The 12,387-nt window shown below is 33.5% G+C and overlaps 1 protein-coding gene across 2 annotated transcripts in view; it reads left to right on the forward strand.

The window, feature by feature from the left end:
• cpx (synaptic transmission protein complexin) overlaps nt 1–251 on the forward strand; it is a 34,970-nt gene extending 34,719 nt beyond the window's left edge. For both annotated transcript variants that reach the window (XM_015169438.3, XM_015169437.3), the window contains one exon: nt 150–251. In XM_015169438.3, the coding sequence (XP_015024924.1) occupies nt 150–211 (62 nt within the window). In that variant the 3' untranslated portion in view covers nt 212–251. The remainder of the gene's footprint in view (nt 1–149) is intronic.
• The last annotated feature ends 12,136 nt before the right edge of the window (nt 252–12,387 follow it).

A 12,387-nucleotide genomic window follows, 5' to 3' on the forward strand; every position in this document is an offset into this window, starting at 1 on the left:
CTTTCCTTTTTCAACTTTTTATTTACCTGTCACTTTCGTAGGCAATTTTACTAAGTTGTAAAAAGTTTGTGTACTTTGGTTGCAGGTGCAAAAAAAAGCAACAAAAATAAAAAAAACAAAACTGATTTATTTGCGTTTTGTACTTTCAGCGAAATTGAAAAAACGGCTCAGCGACGCCTTCAAGAATTGCCCACTGAGAAACCTGTTTTGAACCCCACGAAGAGCGGCCCACAAAATTGCATATAATTTCGGTTTCAAGCTGCCAGCTATATATATATATATACATATATATATATATATATATATATACAACCCGACTACGAACAGCCTTTTTTTCGTAGCGCCCATTTTCAGAACTTCACGCAAGACTTTCTACATGGTGACTATAACTCTTGTCTGAACTAGGTATATATATACATATATATATCTATATATATAGTGACATATCCATAGTCGCACCCACCCTTTAACATAACTTAGCACATAAGCATAAGCACAATTATAAACATTTCTAATATTGTAAACAAAGAGCCTGGTGATAACATCGACATTGGTCAAGATCAAACTGTCCCCCTTTGGTAGACATAAACAATTCACCCTAAATATCACGCCACTGTCAATGTTCCCATCAGAGTACTATCCCACGCATAATTGCTGACGCAGCTCAAACTTCACTCAATTTTGACTCAAACTCTCTCAAAGCGAAGTTTGCTAAGCGACCGCAACAGTTAGATAAATCAGTTCATATTCGGGAAGCAAATCTGAATGTACTCAACAAAAGTAGCCGTTAAGTGAAAATAATAAATTGAAATATATTTTTTTATAGTAACCTAACGTGTAAAACTTAATTGGCGCAGCCGGTAGGATACGTCGGGAAAAATTAAAGATCGCTAAAGGATAATTAATTCCCAGATCTAACGCACAATCGCGACCGAAAGTGTTGTCGGAGTGTAATAAAAAATTTTCTCGAATACGTATCCGCACAAGAACCTTCGGGTCATTAGTAGCTTAATAATATTGACCCTTTGGGCAATAAAGCTACTACAGTTAATAACGACTGGCTTTGCATATCGTTTGATCCCTGCAATACGTTATTACTGAGTCTTTTTAAGACACACACACAAAAAAAAAAAAAACATTTACACAATAATCCATCACAAACTTTAACTTAAAATAAAAGTGCAAAATCAAAGAACAATAAAGTTCAAACCTACAAACTCAAAACTATTCAAAAAAAAGTGTATTACACCAAGATGACAATGGAATTATCAGAACAACACCTCAACCAGGCCCTTTCACAACTTAGACAGGTGCCAAGCTTTGACGGATCAACGGATCAACTAAACGCCTTCATTAAAAGGATAGATTACATCCTACACCTGTATCCAACCCGAGATGTTAGACAACATAGCATCTTATACGGAGCCATCGAATTGCAAGTCACAGGAGATGCTCAGAGAATATCACAAAGGACAGCAGCCAACACTTGGCAGGAGCTGAGAAACGCATTGATTGAAGAATACAAAGTGCAGACACCATTTGAAGAACTCCTTCGACGCTTATACAACACGAATTACCAAGGAAACGTCCGTAAGTTCATCGAGGAGCTCGAGAATAAATCTTTTGTTATTTTAAATAAGTTAGCACTAGAAAATATACCTAGCAATACAACCCTTTATACAAATGCTATGAATAACACAATCAAAGATGTTATTACAAAAAAATTACCAGATAGGCTTTTCATGATGTTAGCCAGACACGACATTACGTCGACACAAAAACTAAAGCAAGTAGCTCAAAGAGAGGGATTATATGAAAATAGCGTTACTGAAAAACCTAAAAATAATAATGTTCAGGGAAATCCAAATAACAATCGTAGGAACATGGGAAATTATCAGCAAAATGCTAACCCAACCACCATTTCAAGTGGCTATTCCAACACGAATCAGAGTTATCACGCACAAAATAAACAGCATAATAAGTCCGAAGACAATCAGAAAGCTCACCACGAGTTCCAACAGAAATTAAGTCAAGGTAGATACCAAAATCCCTTAAACTACCAAAATCAGTCCCATTCACGCTTGAATGCACCAAACCCTCCGACTAAACGTCAAAGAGATAGTAACAGTGGGCAGATGAAAATGGATACATCCGAAAATTTTCATCAGCAAGCCTCGGAACAAACAGAAGAAATCCATTCATAAAATTGATTATGAATGACGAAGTTCTAAAATGTGTCATCGACACAGGTTCAACCATAAATCTAATGAAAACAAACCGCTTAAATTTTCCAGTTTACAACGAAACATTAAAGGTTCACACCATAAATGGTGTTATTGAATTAAAACAAAGTATACGATTAGGAGCAAGCAAAATTTGTCCGAGCAAACAAAAATTCTATATTCACGACTTCTCAGAGCATTATGATGTTCTGATTGGGAGAGAATACCTTGAGGCATGTCAAGCAAAAATAGACTATGCACAAGGATCCGTAACCTTAGGAGAATTTAACTTTTGTTTTAGATATAACGACGAAGAGGTCGAAGAGGACATGACCGCACAAGAGTGCCTTGATCCACCCTCAACAGAGGACAGACCATTTAACTTCGCTATAAATAATGAATTAATAGAAAACAATGAGTTTAGGCTAGAGCACCTAAACTCAGAAGAAAAAGAAAAAATAAAAAAAGTTTTACATGAATTTCGTGATATCCAGTACCATGAAGGTGACAATTTGACTTTCACTAGTACAATTAAACACAAAATTCTAACAAAACATGAGGACCCAATTTACAAGCGTCCATACAAATATCCTCAAATATACGATGAGGAAGTAAATAAACAAATAAGCGATATGATAAAACAAAATATCATACGTAAATCCAAATCCCCTTACTGCTCACCAGTAATAATCGTTCCAAAGAAAAACGATGCATCTGGAAAGCAAAAGTTCCGGTTAGTCATAGATTACCGCAATCTCAATGAACTAACTATTAATGATAAATACCCTATCCCGATCATGGATGAAATATTAGACAAACTTGGAAAATGTCAATATTTCACAACCATTGATCTAGCCAAAGGCTTTCACCAAATCCAAATGGATCCTGGTTCAATACCCAAGACCGCATTTTCGACTAAACATGGCCATTACGAGTACACTCGCATGCCATTTGGTCTTAAGAATGCACCTGCAACGTTCCAACGTTGTATGAACAATCTCTTAGAAGATTTAATTTTTAAAGATTGTCTGGTCTACTTAGACGACATTATTATTTTTTCCACTTCATTGGAGGAACACATTTTGTCGCTACAAAAGGTATTTAAGAAGCTTAGAGAAGCTAACTTAAAACTACAGTTGGATAAATGCGAGTTTATGAGAAAAGAAACTGAATTTCTCGGTCACATCATCACAACTGAGGGTATAAAACCAAATCCCAACAAGATACAAGCAATTGTCAAATTCCCAATTCCAAAAACCCCAAAAGAAATTAAATCATTTCTAGGATTATGTGGTTTCTATAGGAAATTTATACCAAATTTCGCTAATATAGTAAAACCATTAACACTTAAATTAAAAAAGGGAGCAAAAATCAATATAAAAGACAGAGACTACGAACTAGCGTTTGAAAAGCTAAAAGTACTCATAACATCCGACCCAATTTTAATATACCCTAACTTCGAAAAACCATTTTCATTAACTACAGACGCAAGTAATATGGCAATAGGGGCCGTCCTTTCGCAAGAGCATAAGCCTATATGCTATGCAAGTAGAACTCTCAACGAGCATGAGTTAAATTATTCAACGATTGAAAAAGAATTATTAGCAATCGTTTGGGCCACTAAATACTTTAGGTCCTATCTCTTTGGTCGACAATTTCAAATCCTTAGTGATCACAGACCACTCGTCTGGTTAAATAATATGAAAGAACCTAACATGAAATTACAAAGGTGGAAGATCAAGCTAAATGAGTTTGATTTCCAAATTAAATACGTCCCAGGAAAAGAAAATTATGTGGCAGATGCTCTGTCCAGAATTCAATTAAACGAAAACTTCTTAGGCGAAGATACAATTAGCACAAGAGCAACAATACATAGTGCTCAAGAAGACAACAGTAACCATTTACAAATCACAGAAAGACCACTTAATTATTATAATCGACAAATAGAATTTGAAAAAGGAACCGAGAACGAAACAAAAGTTACGAATTACTTTCACAAAACCAACATAAAAATTACGTACAAAGACATGACTAATACGCATGCCAAAGAATTAATAAAAGAATACTTATGCACAAAGAAAAGTGTGCTATACTTCCACAACGAAGCAGATTTTCCAATTTTTCAAGAAGCCTACTTAGAAATAATAAGTCCAAATAATTCAACAAAGGCAATGAAAACTAGTACAAAATTAATAGACCTTCAAACATACGCAGAATTCAAAGAATTAATATTAAAAAAGCACAAAGAATTATTACATCCAGGAATTGAAAAAACTATTAATTGGTTCAAAGCAACCCACTATTTCCCAGATTATCAAAATTTAATTCAAAATCTAATAAATGAATGTGAGATTTGCAACATCGCAAAAACAGAACACAGAGATACAAAATTAACTTTCGAAATAACTCCGGAAATCGCTAATATCCGAGAAAAATATGTAATGGATTTTTACATAGTAGGAGATAAACAATTTTTATCTTGCATTGATATCTATTCAAAATTTGCATCATTAATAGAAATAAAAAGTAGAGACTGGCTAGAAACCAAACGAGCTATATTACAAGTGTTCAACCAAATGGGTAAACCCATCGAAATAAAGGCAGACAAAGACTCAGCTTTTATGTGCACAGCTTTACAATTATGGCTAAAATCAGAAGCAGTAAATATTAATATAACCACTAGTAAAAACGGTATATCCGACGTAGAACGATTTCATAAGACAGTTAACGAAAAACTAAGAATCATTAACAACGACTCAGACGTCGAAAATAAACTTACAAAATTTGAAACTATACTCTACACGTACAATCATAAAACAAAGCACAAAACGACTAACAGAACACCAGCGGACATATTCATATATGCAGGTACACCAGAGTATGACACTCAAGCTAATAAAGAAAAACTAATAAATAACCTCAACAAAAAACGAACAAATTATGAAATTGACACTAGATACAAACACTCACCGTTAGTTAAATCAAAGACGACAACCCCGTTCAAGAAAACAGGAGAACTAAGACAAATCGATGACAAACATTTTGAGGAAACTAACAGAGGCAGGAAAATAACACATTACAAAACCAAATTCAAAAAGAAAAAGAAGACTAATCAAAGCAAATATAACAATTACAGGTCAACAACAGACAGCGATCAAAACATACAAGCACCAGCTTAAATTAATTATTATAATATTACTATCAATAACTGTAAACCATATAAATGCACAGAGTATTGAAATTAATCCTATCAAAGCCCATAACGGATATCTCATATTTAAGACAGGAACCATAGACATTCCGACAGATTACGAATTCCACTGTTTAACGGTTAATATAACAAAAACCGAAGAAACTTTTAACAATTTAATTGAACAAAGTAAAGAATTCAATAACCTTATACAAATCGAATACCTAGTAGAAAAATTAAACAGAGAAATAAACGGCTTAAAAATAGCCAAACGTAGCAAAAGAGGTTTAGTTAACATAGTAGGAACAGCATATAAATACTTATTTGGAACATTAAATCAAGAAGACAAAGCAGAAATTGAACAAAAAATAAGCAACTTAGCAGAAAACAGCGTTCAGGTTAACGAATTAAATTACATAATAGAAGCTATAAACAAAGGAATAGAAATCATGAACGAACTAGATCAAGAGAAACAAAAAGGAAAGAAATTAGATATCCTTATATTTAACTTACAACACTTTACAGAATATATAGAAGACATTGAGATGGGAATGCAGCTCACAAGATTAGGAATTTTTAACCCAAAATTACTAAAACATGACTATTTGTTGCATGTTAATTCTGAGAAATTGTTGAATACAAAAACTTCCACTTGGTTTAAATCAGATACAAACGAAATACTGATAATATCCCATATTCCTCGAGAAATAATAAAAAGCCCGGTATTCGAAATAATTCCATACCCGGATGAAAATAATAATATTTTGACAGAAATAGCTCATGAAAAATATTTTACCCAAGATAAAAAAGTTTATAGCAGAGAAACAAAAAAATTAATTAATAATGAATGTTTAACAGGAATTTTAAACCAAATAACATCAGAATGTAGTTATACTAAAATTTTGCAAAATTTTCAAATCAACTACATAGAACCAAATATAATTTTAACTTGGAATTTACCAAAAACTATATTAAACCATAATTGTATAAATAACGAAATAACAATAGAAGGAAACAATATAATAAAAATCTTTAATTGTTCATTGCAAATTAATGAAATTTCAATTTCAAACAATATGTTAGATTATACTCAAAGCATTTACGTAAGCAATGATGTTATAAAATTAGAACCACTTTCGTTTGTACAAACGAAACAAATTATAAATGCACATACAAAATTTAACAATGTATTCCAGATAATTACAATAACCATATTTGTAATCATATTAATAAGTTTAACACTGTATTTGACATATAAGTTCAAAAGCATACCTAAGAAATTAATTATAAAATATAAAAAACCCAAAGTAGAAGAAACACCTACAATAATAGGAGATATACCAATTGTAAAAGAAGAAAATGTTACACTATATCCAAACTTAAACACCTGAGGACAGGCACTTTTCTAATGGTTGGGGGAGTGACATATCCATAGTCGCACCCACCCTTTAACATAACTTAGCACATAAGCATAAGCACAATTATAAACATTTCTAATATTGTAAACAAAGAGCCTGGTGATAACATCGACATTGGTCAAGATCAAACTGTCCCCCTTTGGTAGACATAAACAATTCACCCTAAATATCACGCCACTGTCAATGTTCCCATCAGAGTACTATCCCACGCATAATTGCTGACGCAGCTCAAACTTCACTCAATTTTGACTCAAACTCTCTCAAAGCGAAGTTTGCTAAGCGACCGCAACAGTTAGATAAATCAGTTCATATTCGGGAAGCAAATCTGAATGTACTCAACAAAAGTAGCCGTTAAGTGAAAATAATAAATTGAAATATATTTTTTTATAGTAACCTAACGTGTAAAACTTAATTATATATATATATATATGTACATATAGGAATTTAGTACAACCCTACGATGTGCCCTATGAACGCAGCTGTACTATATTTGAATTAGATGGTATTAAGAGTTTTACTTTTTATATATTTTGGAATAGCTTGCTTTTAATAAACACAGCCCAGGCTTTTGGTTATCGAATCAGTACAACGATGAAGGACTAGCAAACTGTAGATCATATATATTGACTAGAGATTGGATTAACCAATGATTAAACAACGAGATTAGTTTAAAGCAATTAGAGTAGAACAAAAAACGAACTCAGCCCAGCAAATGCCAAGACGTCTTTCATATTGTTCTTGAGATTCGATGCGACTTGATTGTAGAGAATTGAAAGTGTTTTCGTTAATTGCCAAAAAAATAAAAAAAAATAATCATAATAATAATTCATAAGATTTTCAAAGTACCTGAAATTCCTTAAAAAAATAAAAAGAAAAAAAAAAACATATATTAGATTAAGATTCTTCGAAATGTTGCAAACGTTAAAATCAATTTAGATAATTCTCTCAATATCCACAAAATATTTTTCAGCCTTTTTAATTCATCTAAATATTTTCAAATTTTAGAAAGAGTATTCAATACTTCGGCACACCGAAGCAGACATATCCCTATCAATAGCAGCAATATACATATCCAAATTTGGAGTTTTATATGAAAAGTCTTTTCCTTAGTTTTGAGCAAAGTGAAATTTTTACATCAATCAGTTGAATTTTAAAAGAAAAAAAAAGAACAACAATCATATCTAAAACCTAAACGATTTCGTGTCTTAATTTAAAAAAAATATTAAATGATTTTACAAGTTTAAAAAAAAGCATATGTAAGAAATCTGAAAGCAGCGAAAAGTAATTTTAGCCTAAGTAATATATATATAATATAATTTACATACCAAAACGACCGACTGAAATTATTGTTAAACGTTTTATGAACTATACTTGCATACACACACACACATATATATATATATATATATCTATATATATATTTATATATTGATGTGATCAAGTAAACGAACGAATAAAGAAATAAATATATATACACAAGCGATTCATTTCGAGGAAAATCAATAAGAAAGTAATTCAAATAAAATAAAAAGTAAATATATATTAAAGTTTCTAAACCTTAATCAATCATAAATTTGCGATTCAATATATATACATACAATATACATACATATATATATATATACATATATATTACGATAGTTGAACGAAATCTAATTTTAAACCCCAAGAAGAATTAGTTATATATATATATATAAACTATATATAGGGCCATTTACAATTTAATAAATATAAATCGAACAATAGATCGAAACGAGAATAAAAAAGTGTTATTTACTTTTACAAAAATAGCAAGTCGAGTTTTTAACAGTTAAAAATCCTGATCACAGCAGATCTAACCGATAGATATGGTCGTGAATATTACAATGAGATGCAAACCCAAGACTAGTTCCAAAATGAATTCTAAAAAGAAAACGGAAAAAAAAAACAACAAACGAAAAACTTCAACGTTATTTCAAAATGAAAGTCGAAAAATAATAATGAAAATAATAATAATTACCATGCTAGCGATTATTATACTTAAAAGATATATATATATATCTATATTCTGGCATTTCGGAGATGTTGCGATTATCAACGTCGTCTTTACATAAAAGATCCTCGTTCTAGACCCTGATTAACTAAACGCACATACATACGTATATGTATGTGAGCTGCGTTATATTGCATTGCATTTGAATATGTTGTATTGTATTTACTGTTGGATTGTATTTTAATATAGAAACAGTTAATTTCCAATAAAGAGTTTTTAAATACACGCATTGTTTGCCGCATTTCTTTTTCTCATTATCAAAATGGAACACAGCCTCCAAATCCCCAAAGGAACGCACACAAAGTGGGAGTTCAATCAAGAGGAAACAGGAAAGCACAATTATTTAAAGGCTAGTCGCCCATTTAATACCCTTACAGCTCGAGATGTTCAGTTACATAAAGTATTATATTTGATATAATAAACCATATCCATATAATATAAAAATCGCAGATATATAAGAATCAAAGTAAAGCTCATAGTAATTGAATCTCTTGAAGATCTTGTGAAATGAAAAATAAAAAGTGTTTTCTGACTGATCTTTCCAATGGGGAATACCTATGCAAATGATAAGAATTGGCGGATAGTAAAGAGAGCATTCGATCGATATTCCGAACGTTCCTATATATAGCTGCCATATAATAAAGTTGTTCGATGCGCATAAGATTTTGCATGTACATCTATGAAAAGCTCAGTTAAGCTCCCAATTTTGCACAATTTTGGAGGGCAACTGAAAAAAGTTAAGTATTCTGGATCTGCATAAGCTTTAGTCTACATACAAAATTTGGAGTCTATAAATCACATAAGCTTCAAGATATGCTTAAATAATAAACTTAGAATATCTTCCCATAGGTTTAATTGCAGATATGTGGCAATAGTCAAGAAAACAAAATAGATACTATTCTTTCGTCCTATTCTTCCTATTTAATATATATGTAAGTGCGATCTTGTTCAGATTTAACAGCATAGTTTTGATAGTTAAAGCCGACATAGAAAAGTTTTGCCTAACTGGACCAAATGCTCTACCGATCGTTCCTATGGCAGCTTTATGATATAGTATATAGTATAGTATATAGATATTTAGACTTGCTGCAGCAGCAAGGTTGGACCTATGCTAAGTTTCGAGAGCAAAGCGTTCAAACTGAGTTCGCATGGAAACAGACAGACGAATAGACGAACAGACAGACATGGCGATATCAAGTCGGCTATTGATGCTGATCGAGCATATATATACTTTATGGAGTCTCTAATGTCTCCTCCTTTCACCCTATGTAGCCTCTACATAATTCCAATATCGATTCTTTTCGCTTTTGATTTGAAATCAACTTGAACTGCATGGAAACATTTTTAGCTCTTATAGTATAGAGAAGAGTTTATTATAAATTTTAATTCATTATATAATTTTTAATTCATATAACAATGTGTCTGCTCCTATGCACTACTCCTTTCATGACCAACCCATAATGTCCACTGAAAGGGTGCAAGAAATGCCAAAAACAACAAGTCGAAAAGAAATGCCCACGCCGAGAATAAATATTCCTAGCACTCTCCGCTGGGGCTGCAACTGGGGCTGGGGCTGGGGCGTTTTTCCATTTTATTGGTATTTGGTATTTGGTAAAACTCTTCGTTTGGCATTTCATGATGCTGTCATTATGCGAGGAGGCCGCATTGTTTAGAGATCAAATGCCAATGTGTTTGGAATTTAAGGAACTGCCTTGCCAGCCAACAATGTGCCAGAGCAAAAGAATTCGATTCGTTGGGCGTGGCACGGGAATGGGGCATGATGTTGCACGTACCACAAATCAATACGGCAAGTGCGCAGCCTCACACACACACACACACATAGAGACACACACAGAGACACACACCTCGGGCATATTTGGTTTAATTAAAAAAGTTCAGCAATGTTTCTGAACAATTGATTCGTAAATTGACATCGTTGACATTTTAATGCGTTTAGTTCCGCCTGTCACTTAATGCGAGTTTTATCTGTAATACCCATTAACATACATATTGAACCGGGGTATCTCGGACACGATTTGGCCCTAATGGCGCGAACATTTGTCAGCCAGGGGACGCTTTTTTATGCCCTTGCAGTGGATATTCTAATTTTGTCGTGTAATGTGTAACACATAGAAGAAGACATCTCCGAGCCCATAAAGTATATATATATTCTTGATCAGCATCGATAGCACGCAGTCGGAACCAACTGGATCGGACCACTATAACATATAGCTGCCATAGGTACAATTGGTCAAAAAGAAAGTTCTTGTGTGAATAAGTTTTTTGTTTATTAATATATCTTCACCAAACTCAACATTTATTAGTTTTACTATGCCCCTTATATATATGCAAAGTCCTATCGAAATCCGATCACTATATCATATAGCTGCCATAGGTACGATTGATGAAAAAGTTAGTTCTTATATGAAAACCTTTTTTGTTTCTTAAGATATCTTAACCATATCCGGCATTAACTATTTATTTGTGTCTGCAAGGGTATTGAATGCTCGGCTTGCCGAAGATAGCCCGTCTTTCTTGTTCCTTTTTCTGCTTAGTTTATTTTATCCACTTTTATTGCGAACCCTGCTTATGAATAATGCAGCGAATGCTTTTAATTATACAAACGTACCAGGTATTCCCCGTAAATGGGCCCCGCACTTTGCCTGCAGCCAAGTGTAAAGAGTCGTGTTTATTAGCCAAAAACAAACTCAGCTTGTGCGTTTGTGTATTCTGGCTAAAGTTCCACTTTAATGTAATAGGAATTACCCGAACGAGCAATGGCGGGGGAAGGCCCCTAATGAAATGCATTGTCAAATGAAATGGTAAAATTGACGACGTCCACTCTTTCCTCAAGTGCTCAACCGCATTAAATCAGCAAACTAACCGCCACTAAATAAACACACACCCCCTTAACACACACCCACACACACACACACTCGCACACACATGCCAGACATGCCTGGACATACGTGAGTACAAGATGTTGCCGACGTGGCTGCTGCCCGGGTCAGGATCTAAAGTTAAAAGCACTTGTAACAAATTGAAATCATTCATCTTACTTTTCGCATTCATTTGCACTCACATCTTAGCACTCATACCCTGCCTCTCCCCTCACCCTCCACCACTGGGCATATTAAATTCGCCTGGTCAGCCAATAGCATTAAGTAGCCGGGTTTTGGGCTTTTCTTTGCCCAGGTAATGCCCGTGCCGTTTATTTATAGCGGGTGGGGGGGAAAGCCAACGGCAACGAGCTCCTTCTAAGCTAATCTGTACTAAAAACTAAGCTTAGGTATTGCTCATATATAAATTTCCACAATAGTGTCAATAAACAACAAGGTTCCGGGTTCGAATCTTAATTAAGCATGTGAAAGCTTCGTTGCTTTTAATGCGAGGCTGAGGCATAAAGTGTTCCATGCACAGTGTGTGCATACTAAATTTGGCTGATTGACAGATTGATTGACTGACAGATTGACAGGCATGGCCCAAAAAACAAAAGATATGTCTCTTAAGTATTGATTGGTATAA

The sequence above is a fragment of the Drosophila virilis genome, chromosome 2 (genome assembly GCF_030788295.1).
Source record: "Drosophila virilis strain 15010-1051.87 chromosome 2, Dvir_AGI_RSII-ME, whole genome shotgun sequence".
NCBI lineage: Eukaryota > Metazoa > Arthropoda > Insecta > Diptera > Drosophilidae > Drosophila > Drosophila virilis.